At 47.2% G+C, this 17,405-nt stretch overlaps 1 protein-coding gene across 9 annotated transcripts in view; it reads right to left on the reverse strand.

Moving 5' to 3' along the window:
* The window catches only part of birc6 (baculoviral IAP repeat containing 6), a 120,150-nt gene that overhangs the window by 29,364 nt on the left and 73,381 nt on the right, over positions 1 to 17,405 (reverse strand). For all 9 annotated transcript variants that reach the window (XM_083694416.1, XM_083694415.1, XM_083694413.1 and 6 more), the window contains one exon: positions 768 to 984. In XM_083694416.1, coding sequence (XP_083550542.1) covers positions 768 to 984 — 217 coding nt within the window. The remainder of the gene's footprint in view (positions 1 to 767; positions 985 to 17,405) is intronic.

The raw sequence follows: 17,405 nt of genomic DNA on the forward strand, positions 1-17,405 counted from the left end.
ATGCTTACAGTATGAGGGTTGCCTTATCACTGTTTTCTGAGCTGATACGACAGACCAGTGCAGTCTCCCTTTCTACTTGACCCCCCACGGGTGGATAGACCACAGTACCCTCCATCCCCCAGTAATCTGATAGCCACTGATGAGAGCCACCAAGTTCAGTAAACCTGAGACATTACGATGGTGGGAGGTTGGGCGAGTCATGTCACATTAAAACAGCTTTGCCATGGATCTTGCATCCCATTGACAGCCCAAATAGATAAAAACTGACCTTAACCAAACCCTAACCAAATGTTCATCAATTCGGAAATTCAACATTGATTTGCAAGAGCATCGAAGAGGGACTGTTTGATACATGCTTCGGCACCGAGTAATGTTCAGGGCCCATCTGTTGGTTTAAATATTGACTCCTCGGATGGGTGCCCATGTAGTATTGATGTTTTCCTCGGCGGAGTGCTGGAGTGGAGTGTGAGAGGGCTCCTCAGAGGAGTCCTGTCCTGGTGTAGCCTGCAGTATTATGTATGGAGGTGGTGGGGGGATGCCGCGGGCTTCCTGCTTGCTATGACTAAAAGTATGTCACAGATCCTCAGACCCTCTAGGTCTACAAGCTTACGGCTGATAACAACTGGAGATACCAAGGCAAAGGGAGTGTGGCTGACCCAGGAGAGCCAGTGAAATGGGGATATGCTATCATGCTAACCTGTGTTCTGTACACCTGCCAGTCCATTCTTTGTGTGTGCTTGTCTGTGTGTCTGTGCATCTGTACCCACCTGAGGCGGTTGGTGTAGGTGTCCACACAGGTCTTCATCTTAGCTAGCAGCATGCCCACGGAGGTTTGTCCCTCGGAGTGCTCTTCATCATCCTCGTCCTCCTCTGGGTCTCCTGACAGGGGCAGCAGCAGCGGCACCAGGGCAGTACAGGTGGAGATGGCCCTCAGCAGCTCTAGCAGGGCCCGGTACAGGGGCACATGGCGCGCCATGTCCAGCACTAGAGAGAGAGAGTGAGGGGGGCAAACACACAGCAGGGTTAGGAAGATGTGTAAAATAAGGCTTCGGAGAACATGAAAACTGAGGATTTAAGGAGGTATGTGAGAGGGCAAAAAGGGAAGCGGTAATTTCTAGTATATTTGAATCAATTAATAAAAATGTGGTTTAAAACATAGGCACACAAACAAAAACATTAATCCAGACTCTATCCCCTACTATCTGACTGTGCATTGTTGAGGAAAGATGCAGACTGGTCTGAAAACACATTGCCAAGTTTACATATAAATTTTTTCTCTCTCCAAGATGTCAGTGAAAAATGTATTCAATATCGGAGAACATGAGAAAACAACATTGCATTTTCCTGGACTCAAATGAACCGTGTGTGCCTGCGTGTGTCTGTGTGTGTGTGTGTGCGTGTGTGTGTGTGTGTGTGTGTACGGACACGTAATAGAAATGCTAAGTGACTGATTCTACAGGATAGATCTGGGTGGAGAGGAGGAGAGCTCCAGATTGCTCAGAGATTGCACTCAGAGAGAAGAGAAGAAGGGCGGCAACAGAGAGGCGTAGAGATGAATGGTAGGGAGCATCAAGCTGGTGAAAGGGGATATTAAAGATTATTATATTTCCAGGAATGGACAAAATGACAAATGAAACTCGAGCACCGGGAACAGCCCTGAGGCGGCCAAAACCAAGTCCAGAACTCAATTTAGACTCCTCACAAACAAATGTGCAGCAGACTTCCCTGCAACAGCACCACGTGTCCTTGAACGCAACTTTGAACAGCGCCGTGTTTATGTCCCTCAAAGTCAAGCTGAGCGGAGCCAGTCAGAAGGGCACTAGAGGACGCCTTGGGCCTAGCAAGCAACCTCTAACTCCCCCAAAATACAAGATTGAATCGAAAAGGAAATAAATAAAATAGAATCTCACTGTCATTTTTGAGAAACTAGAACAAGTCAGCTAGCATGAAAGATTGGAAAATCAAGGCAGCAGGCTAGTCATTGTCCAAGAGAGAAAGAGAGAGGAGGGGGAGGGAGACAAACGACTAGAGGGGGATTAAGAGAGAGGAAGAGAGAAAGAGAGGGGGAGAAACAAATGACTAGAGAAGAATGAAGAGAGACAGAGAGCGAGAGATGAAGAAAGAGAGAGAGAGAGAGAGAGAGAGAGAAAGACAGAGCGAGATGAAGAGGGAAGCGACGGTGACAGGGCTCAGACGAGAGCCAGTCAACCTCAGCTGTTCCCCTTTCTCATTGTGATATGATTCCATACAGGCCCCCTTCTTATCCCCATGGCGACTGGGCCTGACAGCTCCCACTTCACACCCATAATGGAAGTTTAAATAACACTGGCACGGAATGGTGGCCTGGAAGCCATAGGCAGACAGAGGAAAACCAGTAACACCCAGCCAGTCGGCCTATTCAGTCACGTCCAGGCTTTGTTTGAGAGTAAATATTTTGAAGGTGACTGTACAAGAATGCCCATTTTCAGTATGTTACACAGCAGGCTGAGTGTGAGAGTGTGTGAGAGTGTGTGTGTGTGTGTGTGTGTCACCAGCGCACCCCTGTGCTCGCCTTGTGCCAGACTCAAATCGAGCAGGGCGGCGTCTCATTTGGACTCCCCGGCCTGCTTTACATTTATATTGGAATTCCCGGCCCTGACGTTCCTCCTTTCCTAGAATTTGAACAACGTTGACCTCCCTCAGCTTTAATCTGCGCTCCAATCCTCTCCAGTGTCTAGTGTACAGCCCGGAATCCTAATCCCTACCCTACTGAATACATTTAAGCAATTATTGCTAGGCCCCGGTAACTGGTATGATTGATGTTGCTCGCCTTGGGCTAAAGTGTCCAGTGGTGGAGTTGTGCGTGTGTGTGTGCGCGTGTGTGTGTAGGAGGAGACGCCTAGGAGACCTGCACAATGTCAGCCTCTTTTTCCATCTGTTTCACAGTCAGGTCCCTCTCCCGGTTGTTCATGATAACTTAATTTGGACTAAGTGATTTACAACCAGCAGAATGGACTTCTCAGAGAGGAAAGGGGGGGGGACACCAAATGATAACGCAACACTGTCCATGATACTGTTCCCCACACATTTCCACATAAACCCTAAATAAACAGATGTAACCCCAGACCGTAATGTCAATCAGTCCCAGTCAGATCGAGGTAAGGAAACGATCCAGAAGCTGGAACTTCGAGACAGGAAAAGGTTTGAAACAAAGCAGACATTCATCTTAACCACGACTGGCCGGTGGAGATTGACCTTAAGTCATAAGAGGGGTTTGACAGGAGCAGAAAGCCTTGAGCACGGCTGATTTAAAGGCTTCCTTGAGGCCATCCGTAGATAGGTGCTGCATACAGAGAGCTGCAGATGTGTCTAATGATTCATACTTAAAGTCTCCACCTGAGAGGTAGTGATGAGTCAGGCCCTGCGTACGGTCCTTGAAATAAAAGCACTCCCACTCAGCATAATGCCTCCCTGTCCGCGCATACACTCCAACGAGAACACAAAGCCACCCAAAATAAGGCTTGATGTTACAGCCCCTTCCTCGCCTCTAAGTGAGTCTTGGATGTGACTTGTGGTACACACACTGGGTGGATGCTCTGGGTATCAATATGGTGCCTGGGGTGGTGTGACATCAGGGGAGGCCCATCAACTCTGCTGATAGAGAAGAGCAAACATGAAATACCTTCACTATCCAATCTACCCCCCCCCCCCCCCCCCCGGCAGGGATACTGGGGCTTCTTTCATGTTATTAACAGACCAGAGGGGAGGGTGGAAAAGAAGGCAGATACGAGTGAGAGAGAGAGGGGCAGAGACACAGAAAGAGGCGAGGGAGTGAGACAAGCAGGAGGAGGTTAATAGAAAAAAGTGTCAAAGAGAGAGGAGGAGGAGGGCTACAGCATTGACACGTTCTCTGGAAACCCACAATCTCTCAAAGACACGTAGCAAACCAGAGATTATCTAAGTTTCTTTACAAAGCCCGGGCCTACATCATAAATCGTCTTACCATAGTTTGAGGGGTTTTTTGTGAACAAGCTTTCTTAGAAAATAAACATTCTTTATGTTTTCCTCTTAAAATCATTCTGTCAACTAACCAGCCTGCCTCAAAATACAAGGCCTGTGCATTGCAATGACGCACACAAATAATTCTAAATAATTCAAATGTATTCATTTCACAACTACTGAACATATAGCCGAGTACCAAACAAGTCTCCATATATTATAATAATTAGGCTATCCAGGAAAAGCAAAGGGTGCTACAGTTTAGAACACCTTATCGTTTCCACTTGCAGAAAGTCCCTGTGCATGCCATGTGAAAAACCCTCAGAAATGTCACAGCTTAACATTGGGTTGAAGAGGTCAGGTCCAGTTATGAAGAATGCCACACAACCCCCTTGAATATACTGGAAACACACACACTTGGATTTTGCCCTGTGGGCTGGGTAAAGTTTAATCAGTTATTTTCACAGTGCGCACAACTTCTGACTTGAGAGAGAATATGGGGGGTCGCATGGGGTTTCATCACAATACTTGTTATCTGAGGCACAGAGAGGGTGGCACTGCCAGTCTTCTGGCCAAGGGCACTGCAGGGCCAGGCAGACATGGTCTTCTAACTCTGGGCCAACTGGCTGACTGGTGTTAGTAGTGTAATTCATATTCATTATGGATTGGAAAGAGGAACAGGGGAAAGACGTTGAGAACATACAAAATGCAAATTCATTAATGAAACATTTGATGGGAATAGAGAATATGGCACTGACTGGAGCCAAGAAGACATGGGTTGAAATGGCTCTTGGCTGGAACAACAACGACACAAACAATTCAGAGACATCCAAAAAGTCACAAGGCAAGGGAGAACTGCGAAAGCCATCCCAGACAGTAGTTACCACTTCTACACCCAAAATCAGACAAAATGAGAACCACTTGAGATATCGTAAAGTGTGATAGTGGAATACAACACTCAGAAGACGGCAGTGCATACTCAGTTGAGGATTCACTAAAGATACAATGCAAGTAAAACTCCACACCTACATAAAACTAATTAAAAAGTACTAACACCCAGCTATGGTGACACCTCAGCCTTACCTGAAATCATCATCATCATCAAGAACTATCCTCTTTAATATCCTAAAAAGATCCATTCCAAGAATACCTCAGGAACTAATGGGCCATTAAATAGAAAATATTGAGCTGGGCTGGATCCTTCTGCTTTCCATCTCATTTCACTTCCTGTCTAAATTGGATGAGGAGCGACAGCGCCACTAAACTTTAGCACACGTGGCAGGGGAGGGTCTTTGAATTATAACGTTCATCAAGAGGTAGACGTGTGTAACCAACGTGTGAGTGTCATTGGCTGTGAATGTTAATTGCCCTGAGCGTCAAAATCACAGGCTTTAAAAACAAACCAATAATTCACATTAAGGTAAGTTTGGATAATATGGGTTTCTCCCACACCAGCAGAAGTCCTGTTAAAGCAGTGTGTCAATGCAGCCAGCCTTTCTACTGTAGAAGTCTTGCCCTCTCTGGACGCTGAATATTTGTACTTGTAGGGCTGTATTTAACAAAAAAAGAAAATAATAATAATTCTGGGTGCAAAACAAAAAGGTGTAAGCCCCTGTGCACAGTTGTGCAGCCTCTTCGAGGTTTCTGGGTGCGTCATCAAGTGATGATGCAAAAACAGGGTAGATGGAAGAAACATACAATTAGTATTTCTGGAAACCCTTTCAACCACAACAGATAACAAACATTAACAAATCGGAATTCCAAAACCATATAATTTTCTCCCACCTAATACGTTTACTTTGGTCCCCTGCTCTCCATATTAAAACAATATTGAGCAAGTGTTAAAATCAGCATACACTCTGGTCTAGCCCTGACCTCTCAACCCATGTGTTTGATACCATTCCTCATTCCATGCATTACAATGAGCCCGTCCTCCGATTTCTACCTCCAACAGCCTCCCGTGCAACCCACCCAGCTACCTACTGTACCTACCCACCTATTTTATCATACCTTCAATGAAAGCAGCACCCCCTAGCAGTGGGTTTGAAGTTAAAGAGCAAACACAAGAGGCCTGTGCTGCTGTGAATGGGGAGGGAGAGGGACCGAATGAGTGTTGGTACAATCCTGCCAGATAAAGAGTGCTGTCGGCGGCGCCTCCTCCTCCTCCCCCTCTCTCACCACCTCTGACGCTGTTAGCAGCTTCAACAAGAGGAACAAGCCAAATCTAGCCACCATACTGTCCCCAATCTCCCTATTCTCCACCCCCTCCCCCTCCTCTACCCATACTGCCACTAAACGGAATGTGTCATATACCGGAGCCCCGCGTCCTGGGCTCAGAGGGATGTGGGAATGAAAGCAGAGAAGAGTGAGAGGAATGCTAAGTGGCACAGACACATGCACATGGGAGAAGGGGCCTCTATGTAGGTCACCAGAGCCTGCTCAATCCTCCTGCAGGTACCCCTGGGGTCGGTGTCCAGCCTGCACCCCTCTGTCCACAGCTGGGGGTCTGGCTCTGGTAGAGGTGGGCTGGAGGTAGCAACACTGTCAACTCTCAGGGGAAACAAAGACCCAAATGGTCAAAAGGAATAAGGCCGATGGTAAAACAGGACCACCCATGTCCATGATGCGTTACGCCCCTTTTTGCAGGGAATCCCTGTCTGTCACTGCCAAACGTTACGGTTTTGTCACAGTCAACTCAGTGCCCCCAAAGTAGCGTGGTAGATCCTAGCCTAGCCTATAAGGCTCAACAAATCTAAACAAAGTTCAGCGACAATAGCCGTTACAGCCAGCAAACTTGTGCACAGTTCAGTGTAAAATTATGATCAGTAAGATTGTATCATACTGCTTTGAAATAAGTTGAATGGACCCACCTGCTATGGTACTGGTGACAAGGATATGATTATTCAAAGCAATTTGTTGCATGTGGTGGGCTTAATGTGTGTAGGTGAGAATGTTGCTGACACTACAAAATGACTCCATAATGACCTACTTCACACTCCTCATGATAATTTAATAGAGGAGAAATGGACCCCCCCCCCCCATCGACAGAAAGTCAGAGGAACAAGTATATGATTGTGGTAATGTCCCAAGTAAGAGCAGCATAATTTCCCTATGTTTCAGAGAAGCAATAAAAGCTTTGAATGAGCTACAAGGGAAAATATAACATATTCACCTTTCCATCTCAAAAGTCCCATTATCCCCAGGCGTTCTTTTCTACCACCATTCTTCATTAGGACTGTCATTGGTATGGTATCTCTCCTTAATTCTATAATCTATATATTGTCATATTTATGGGCTACTTCATTTCTTTCTTTTGGCGGAAACAGATATTAATCTTAGACACTACTAAAACCGCTGTTTTTAAAGGTTTTGACAATCAAAACTATGTTTTATAAGACATGGCCATGGTTCAATTCAGAGAGCACCACTAACTAAGCTACAGTGGCCCATAGATGGAGGTCAAAGGGATACTTGGAGGTTGAGAGGAAAGGTCATATTCCTTTTTCCCCCTCCATTCTAATGAACCCCCCAAGCCCATTGGCTACTCCCTCCTGTACTACCTTCCGCCTAATTTGGAGCCCCTTCTGCCTTGTCAACCCAGTAGAGCAGAAAAACCTCTCCTCATAATTACAGATGACAGTTCTAGGACTGACATTTGGTATTTCACAGTGAGGGGGGGGGGGGGCAGAGGGATCCACACTACCCACACAGGAGAGAAGGATTTAAAAAGGGCACCTGTTTAGAGAAGCAGACACCCATGCTGTAAAATTAGAGGATGAGGGTAAACACGCTGTATGCATGCCAGAACCAGGAAATAAGGGCCTGAGATACCACCTCATTGAAAAAGTGGAAAGCAAAGTAAACAGATTGTTTTGTTGGTGTAAATGGATTCTCGCTTGGCCAGGCTTCTAGCTAAAAGTCCTAAATCTTAATCAAAGAACCTCATCCATATCTTGGAAGGCGCACTCTCACTTTAAGTCCAATACCTTCCCAGCCCCTCTTGAAAACAGGCAGTTTAATCAGAGATCAACAAAACACTGGGGATCCTAATCATCTTTCCAGTTTCTAATTTGACTCCTAGGACTGAGCCCATTTCAAATGGAGATAGATGAGATGTGTGGAAGCTGCTAGCTACTGTAGAATTAGCGCTGCTGATAATTGCCCTGCCCTGTAATTTCCTTGCATTACAGGGATTGGTGTGTGTCAAAGCTAGTACAACATTCACTACAAAGCCAAAAGTCGGGGATGAGCAGTTTTCTACCGTGGGCTTGAAAGCACACGTTGGCTGATGAAGGTTTACTAACTAAGCGTATCAAGGTCGGAGGAAATCAAAGGTTTTCCATCATACACCCAATTCATGTGCAGTGAGTAGTCTGGCTCACACATGAACATGTAGCCCATCTCAATGTAGTACACATTGCTCCACTCTCAAATCCAAGACTTTGGGTGGTGATTTGGCGAATCTCTTTGGATAGGGTAGCCATCTCAAATCCCTGCACACAGCATCAATACAGAGTTTCGTTGCCAGCTCTAGTGACAGCTAGCTAATGACACAGCCTAAAAAGTTGCTCAGACAACAGGATATGACACTCACGTGTTTGATACCGTTCCTCAATACATTCCATGCATTACAATGAGCCTGTCCTCCTATTTCTACCTCCACCAGCCTCCCCTGATTCCTTCTATATGATTGTGGGAAACCAACAATAAGATAACTCATGCATCAAGACCTCATTAACACTAACAATGTACCTCACTACAAAAGTGACAGGGTTAAGGTTAGTTTTAAAGAGAGACACAGAGAGAGAGAGAGAGAGAGAGACACACACACCCAGAGAGAGAGACAGAGAGAGAGACAGAGAGTGACACAGAGAGACAGAGAGGACGGGCCGGAATGCATGAGTCAGTGTGCTGAAGGAAAACCTGCTGACTGGATCATACACACATTGACATACATGCAAAAAACAATCCTACTGCACTAACACAGCTTCTCTAGAGGGAAAAGGGAACACTGTGGTGGTTGTCAATGTTACTCACAGCACGACTACATATGGGCAGGTGGTGTAATGGTATGAGGGTGTGTGTGTGTGTGTGTGGAGGGGGGGTACCGTTTATTCCATTCCACCAGTGGCGCTGAAGGATTCGCCCGACATGACAGTGAATACAGGAGGGAGAACAAAACACCCATCCATGAAACAACCCTTTTGATGAAAGAAATAAAGAAAAAGGGGGGTGTAACACAAAAGGCTGATTGTCTCCTTACAGCTCGACTACATCTGCTTTGCTGCTACCGCTGTTCAGAGTTGCGAGCAGAGACCCGTTAGCACCAGATTCCTCCGCCCCCACCCCCCCCCCCCATGCCTCATCGCTAAGCCACCTCCTATTCTTGTCCCCCCCCCCACCTCCTCCTCCCTCTCCTTCCATTTCTCTGCAGGTCTGAGCGACTACCAGCGTCTGACAAAGGGATATAGACGAGGAGGAGACGGCGGCGGTAAGCTTGAACATCGTTCTCTCTCTCGCGCCACAGCCACCAGGATCCGGCCTCTCGCTCTCTCTCTGCTTGGTTATGCAATGCACAGCTCTACCAGGGCACGGCTCTGTGTGCTGGGGACCCGCCACGACACAGCTGCCACCCAGAGACAGAGACACTCCAGCATTCTGGTGCTCCGGTTCTCCACGCAGCTCTCTGGGATCATATCATTTCCTCTTCCCTCTCTGGAATACCACCTGCTGTTAGACTGGACTGTCCTTAGCAGCGGATTCTTCCCTAGCTGAGCAGAGGCGCGGAACTAGCCGCCGCCACCACCGCCACGAGCGCTAGCGGCTCCAGAAAGTTAACCATGCACGGCTGTGGCTCTGGGGTTCAGCGACAAGTGAGGCGCCTCTGAGAGGCACTAATTGCGCTGCTCCCCAGGGAGGGAGAGAAGGAAGGAGGGAAAGAGCAGAGGAGAAGAGAGGGGGTGGGGGCGTGTACATTTGTCACCGAGACTGTCTGCTTTCTCTGAGCAGCTAAGAGGGTCATACAGAGATAAGAAAGAGCTGAGGAGGAAGAAGAGGAGGGGGGGGGTTTGGTGGAGTTTGTTGGAAGGAGAGCAAGAGCAAGAAGGAAAGCGAGAGAGAGAGAGAGAGCGAGCGAGCGAGAAAGAGAGAGAAGAGAAGGGAGAAGGGTGGGAGGATGGGGAGAGAAGTGGGGAGGGAGGGGGAGTGTATGGGGAGAGGGTTTCTCCAAGCCCCCTGAATGTAATCTGCCAGTGCCTCAGCTTTGGCAGTGGAGACCTGAGGAAAATAAACAATAACAAAAAAGGGACAATACAGCGACAGAAACAGAGGCATCAGTTTAACCCGGCGCCAAGGACTAGAGAATTGATTCGGACGGAGAGGAGGTGGATTTTCATATAGCCAGCGTCTACGCATAGTGCCCGGGAACCCTGCTCTCCTTTATCTTTTTTTCTCTCCTTCCCTCGCTCCGTGGCACTGGGACTTCGGCTACGACGGCCAGCCCCCCCACGCACCCCCGCCCCCATGGAGCCCCCCCTGTAGGAGGCCATGCTTCTCAGCTGAGGACCGAAAAGGATGTCATCCTGATCCTCACACGCCGTAGGGTAAGACGCTACATCCACAACACTCTCAATCTCTCTCCTCTGCCATTTCTCATTCTTTCCTTTCTTCCTTCCCTACCTCCCACGGCAGGGAGCTGCCTGTTTGAGATTCAGAGAGGGCTGTGGCGCTGTAGGGCTCTGGTTATTGTTGTAGGTGTTGACGTTGTAGCTTTTTAGCTCTGCGCAACCGTGTTGAACTAACCCCCCCCCTCGAATGTTTACATCCTCCTGCATATTTCCCTGAAGGTCTGCCGCGTCGTCCCTCACCTGCCCCCCCCCCCTTCATACCCCTCCACAGGGATAGGAGCATTACCCTCAGGACAACTACTTAAATGAGGAGGAGGGTTGGCTGGCAGCGAATTATTTACCACCTTTGGAGAAAAAAAGGAGGGTGTGTGTGTGGTGGGGGGGGGGGGGCTCTAAATGAGAGCATTAAATCATTATTCACTGTGACATGAGCGATATCGCAGGGCATTAAGTGTTTTCATTATGAATAGCCAATAAGGAAGAGCGAAATATGACATTGCTTTTGTAGTGGGAGACGCAGCTAGGGCAGGTAATAAAACACCAGCGTTCACAGCATAATCTCCATTGTTTGGTTCAATCAGCATTGATTTCTTCGCCAGTTTTCTGTTTTCCCCAGGGTGTCGTATTGACCACATGTTGAAGAGGAGGGGAGGAGGGGGGGGGGTAGTATAATAGCAGAACACCCTTAAAAGCAGCATCTAAATTCAGCCTCTATTGTCTGCATGTTCTGTCTTTATTGTGGGCTTATGTTCTTTGTGTGTGGTCTCTTTCTCTCTCTCCCCCCCAGATAAGTGCCAGCAGGACCCCTGCCAGGTTGGGTGAGCATCAGGACCATGGGCACCACAGTCATAACTATTGAGGACGTGCGGGAGCTGGAGGGCAAGGAGGAACAGGAGGAGTCCGTCTTGGCCTTGCTGGGCATCATCGGCACCTTCCTCAACCTCTTCGTCATCGTCTTTGTTTACATCTACACCACCCTGTGAGGGGGATCTCCCCCCCCCCCCCCAACAACGACAAACCCTCCCCCCCCTTAACTGGATACTAGACTATTCCAAAAAGCAGAGTTGATGGGAGGTAAAGGAGGGGATATTCCGAATTGAGGGGTGGTAAGAGTGAGACATGAGCAGCTTTCCAACTGGAGGAGAGAGGGTGGACAGGGCTGTGGAGCAGGATGAGGACGAGGCCGCCACAGTGTCGTCTCACAGTCATGAGCCGGGGAGATAACAGAGGGCTGGCGGCCACACCGGGACCTTGACTGTGCTGGATACAGAAGGAGGCGGGGCACAGACACTGGCCCAGGCCCCAGTTAGGTTTCACGGCCCTGGGCATACAGCCTAGGGAGGAAACCAACTTCACCTGGGACTCATTGGATGGATGATGGAAATTGAGTATTACTGACGAATCCCTTGCTTCTCAAATGGATTAAAAATATTGACATGGACACTACAACGTTGCTGGTTGGTTTCAGGGCATGGAGATGTGCTTGCGTGCACTCTGCCCCCCCCCCCCCCCCCCGAGAGGGGACTGTTTGCACTGGGAAGCCATTCCAGAGGGACCGTTCGCCACTGTGTCCAACCCATTATCTTCAGGGGCAGCGCTTTTACAGCTTTGGCAGCCACCACAGCGCAGGTTCCCGGGCAGCATGGCTCTGGAGGATGGCAACAAAGAGATGTCCATCTACAGTATACAAACACTCCACTTGAACTAATCTGCGAGGAGAAAGCTGAAGCAGTGGCAACCGTAACGAGGGGGGACACATTTCTATTCTTACCACCACCTTGTACTTCAAGGCGAAACTGGAGATGGCTATCTGCAATAAAAAATTAAAGCAGAGAAAAAGGAAGAAACAAAAAGGAAGAGAGAGATTTTTTTATAAGAAAATAGTGAGTGAAGGAAAGGACCTTAAGGGGACCAGACAAAAAGCTCCATTCAGCATTTATTACATAACAGAACTACCCTTCTAATGTCTCTTTCTGCATCTCTTTCCACCTTCTGTTCAGTTGTTGGGGGGTTAAAACAAGTCCCTTTTGATGTATAATATGTTCACTTTGATTTAAGGGTTAGTCGTGTGTGAGCGATCCTGTTTCTGTATAAAAATATTTTATAAATACATGAATAAACACTAGATGTACTGTGCAATAGGGACATTTGAACAATAAAATAAAAAATATATATCGATTAGACTAGCCTCAAGCTAGCCTCAAGCTTTTTCTATTATGGATTCCTATGGAAGAGTGGGGAGGGAGAGGGGGGCTATGCTTAAAGCATGCATGTACTGTAACGTGATGTCCCTGTACTATGGTTCTCTCTAAAGATATCCATTGGGTTTCAGAGAACGTCTTCTTCAGGTATCTAAAAGGTCAGGGTAGTAAGTTCCCATAGGGGAAATAATTAACCTACACCATCATCACACCCTGCATTCTAATGAGAAACAGTGGCGAGAAACTGTAGGTCTTTGTACTTCTGGATTTAACATGTGTTGGCTGCTACTGTCATCTGAAATGCACAATAGGGAAATTGAGTCCATTGCCACTATGGGTGTGTGTGTGTGTGTGTGTGTGTGTGCATGTTGCATTTGTGCATGCAAGCGAATCAACAGGGCCCAAGGACATACAAGAGGAGGGAGGTAGCAGGACCTAGGCTAGAAAACACTACATATTCTTGGTCATTTGACGTGGAAAACACACAGCATGCTTTAAGACCAACCAGGTGCTGCAATGAATAAATCACAAAGCACAGCATCACACATTCATACTGAGAAGAAAGGCATACTAGTCCACCCAGAGCAAAACAGCACTATGACTTCATGGTGACTTCATGTGTTTCTAGCCCTCCTCTAACCTCTCTTCTCTCCAGCTACGGTTCGACTAGGGCCCGAGGAACTGGGTTTAATGTGCAAATGTGTTGTTCATGTGCACAACATCTCCTCCACAGAGCTCCGCTCAAACGCAAGAGAGGACATCACGGTCAAAGACAACTCTGACCATGATGCTGACAACGGGGGTTCCACCCCTGCTAAATCACATTATTGGAGAACAGCAGTGGGGGGATGTATCATGAATTTGGAGACGGTAGTTCTTGAGCATTCACCTTGTGGATCCGCTAACAACAGGTCTAGTAATGGGGGGGAAAACCTTGTAGTGGAGCAGGGGGAGGGGGGACTAGAAGAACATAGGGCCACAGTCCCCTCGAGGGTCTTTCCACGTCTCTGGCGGTCTTGGTCATGAATCATACAGCCCCCCCCTCCCCCAACGTCAATGTGCAGACGTACTAAACATGAATGATGGGCCAAAATGGCCATTCTCTGTGGCGCTGCCAGATTCAGCCTAGAATAACTTTAAATCTGTTGTAGAGGGGAGGAATAAGGAGGAAGGAGGAGAGGAGGGACAACCCTCGACACATGATCCTTGTGTGTGCAATCGAAGAACTCGGCCGATGAGTAACTTCTTCCTATACCGGTCTCTTCATGCTACCCATAAACATCATCTACCTAATTAAGGGTCCTATTTTGCGCACACATATGCCAGTGGGGGAGGTGAGGTGGGTCAGTGGTGGGGGCAGAGACATGCGCCGGGCGCACACAAAAGAAATAAAGAAATGGAATTTTCAATTAAAATAAATTAGTTTCGCTCTGACATTAAAAGGCATTACCTCCCACTAATGGCTTATCTTCCTGTGATGGAGTGTGCTGGGGTGGGCGTAATGCATCTCAGAAGGATCGGAAAGACACCGATGACTAATGCAGAACTCGGGCATGGGGCGGTGCGTTGTGGCCGAGGAGAGAGAGATTAGGGGGAGAAATGAGGTAGGTCTGAGGCGGGGGAGAGCGAGGGAGAGAGGGGAGTAGGGCAGTGGTAAGGAGACACACCAGGGGGTTTCCCCCGATCCTCTTAGAGAGCGCAGGGGCGCGCAACACAAAGATACACACTCACTTTGCACTTTATTAGGAACACTATACTAATAGTGGGTAGGGCCTCCCTTTGCTCTCAAGACAGCCTCAATTCTGGCATTGATTCCACAAGATGTTGGAAACATTCCTTTGAGATTCTGGTGCATAATGACATGACTGCATCATGCAATTCCTGCAGATTTTTCAGATGCACTTTCAAGCTGTGAATGTCCCGTTCTAACACATCCCATAGGTGTTCTATTGGATTCAGATCCGGTGACTGGGAAGGCCCTGAAGAACACTGAACTCTGTCATGTTCATGAAACCAGTTTGAGACGACTTGCTTTGTGACATGGTGCATTATCATGCTGGAAGTAGACACTAGAAAATGGAGAAGAGAGATAGAAGTAAATTGTGGCCATGAAGGGATGCACATGGTCAGCAACAATACTCAAATAGGCTGTGGCATTCAAGCGATGATTGATTGGCATTAACTGGCCCAACTTGTGCCAAAAAAACATTCCTCACACCATTACACCACCTCCACCAGCTTGGACTGTTGACACAAGGCAGGTTGGGTCCATGGATTCATGACCGTACCATCTGTGTGCCTCAGCAGAAATTGAGATTCATCAGACCAGGCTACGTTTTTTCAACTGTTTCTTCAACTGTCCAGTTTTGGTGAGCCTGTGCCCACTGCAGCCTCAGCTTTCTGTTCTTGTCTGACAGAAGTGGAACGCGACGTGGCCTTCTGCTGTTCTGCTCACCACAATTGTACAGAGTGGTTATCTGAGTTACTGTAGCCTTTCTGTCAGCTTGAACCAGTCAGGCCATTCTCCGATCACCAAGGCGTTTCCGTCCGCAGAACTGCTGCTCACTGGACGTTTTTTCTTTATTGTACCATTCTGAGTAAACTCTACAGACTGTTGTGCGTGAAAATCCCAGGAGATCAGCAGGTTTAGAAATACTCAAACCAGCCCATCTGGCACCAACAATCATGCCACGGTCAGAATCACTGAGATCACATTGTGAACACAATGTGAACATTACCTGAAACTGCTGGCCTGTACCTGCAGGATTTTATGCATTGCGCTGCTGCCACATTATTTGCTGATTAGATAATTGCATGAATGAGAAGGTGTACAGGTGTTCCAGGTGTACAGGTGTTCCTAATAAAGTGTTCGGTGAGTGTACATCACAGCACTGCAGCAGGTAAGATGAGCACCGCTCTGAGGATTAGGAGGAACGGAGAGAAGGCTTAATGATCACTGGTAGGGTACCCCTTTAATGCTAGAAGGCTTAATGATCACTGATGCACGCAGGCACGACATGACTTTTGGGAGCAGGTGTTAATCGCACCTCAGGATGTTACTTGTAGATGTTGGCTAAAAGCTGTGGTGGTCATGAAAATGCTTCCAGATTTGTTTGTGTGTGTGATTTTGAAATTGTAATAACACTATTATGTTAAAAACAGACATTCAGGAAAAGTCAGGGAAGGAGGGGGGACATGGGTTTTACAACGGCAGAGTTATTTTATGACTGTGTCACATCACACATGTGGACGTCCGTTTGGGATGGCTAGTGTTTGATACTGTACCATTCCTCATTCCATGCATAAAAATTAGCCTGTCCTCCACCAGCCTTCCCTGCATTGATGATGCTAGCCTTTTTATTCACACGGATAGGGTAACAATGATTTTTGACCATTTGTTTGACAGTAGGTCCAATTATGCTTCTAGTGTTAAATAAAATTTCCCCACAAGCTTCATTAAATAAATGTCATCGTAGCAAAAAGCTAATTACGTTAGCATACTACAAAGGGGGACGTCCTCCATTTTCAATGCTCTCTCTCGTCAAAGCTTCCAGAACCATCTTAGTGTGCGTGCCTGATGCTACTGGAGAAAAGGGGAGCTCAGATGAGAGAAAAGGAAAGAAAAGCTCCTATTACTTGTCAGATGAGGGTAATGTATTCAATGCTCTGGTTCAAATCCAAGTAATACCTTAAGCTGCCGCTGCAATCTCAACCACATAATCTTCCATAATATAAACCAAAACAAATGAGGCAGTGGTAATGATGGGGTGGCACCCTCAGCTAGGTGAATGTTAAAGGCCTATGTGTTTGCATGAAGTAACACAGGGCATGAACAGAATATCATATCCAGAAATCAAACACAGAGGCCCAGTGGCACCATTCCAAACGGGTCTGCCTCTACTGACTGACTGACATGCACGCACTTCTACCTACCACTGGGCTGCTTGCTCCCAGCCTGGCTCTTAAGGCATTTTGGAAGGAGTACCCTATTTTAAGGTTATTAAGAAAGAGACACGGCGGGCAGGAGTGCTCTTAGGTCTCTTCACACGTTTTCATCACCACCAGACCCTCTTGACATTTATTAATGGCTAGCAGGGCTGGCGCTGATACAAAGGACAGGAGCCACTTGACTTCCATCAATAGAGTTCACCAAGTGAATGCCACAGACTTAACTGGCCATGTATAACAGTGTTTTTGATTATTAATCCACTATGGGTTATCAAATTGGGTGTTAAGCATGGAACTATTTCACCATTTGCCATTTTAAAAGGAATCGTGTCATCATTACGGCACAAAAGACGGGGGGAGTGACAATGAAAGCAGGCTGTTAACTTGTTTCCGTTTAATACAATTCCATTGCTGCATGTTTGCACACACACACACACACACACACACACACACACACACACGTTAGTTTTGAAGGCATTTAACCAGATGATGAGGAGCAATTACAATACTGATCCCTTTATCTGTTGTTATTTAATTATGAGAGCAGGGGCACATTAATAGCATGTACACACACGCTCCTGTGAACACACCTGCTAACAGCATCGGACAGAGGCTGTGTGACAGCTTAAGGTACACAGAGCTATTAGCTCCA

This window comes from Argentina silus (genome assembly GCF_951799395.1).
Source record: "Argentina silus genome assembly, chromosome: X".
Classification (NCBI taxonomy): Eukaryota; Metazoa; Chordata; class Actinopteri; order Argentiniformes; family Argentinidae; genus Argentina; species Argentina silus.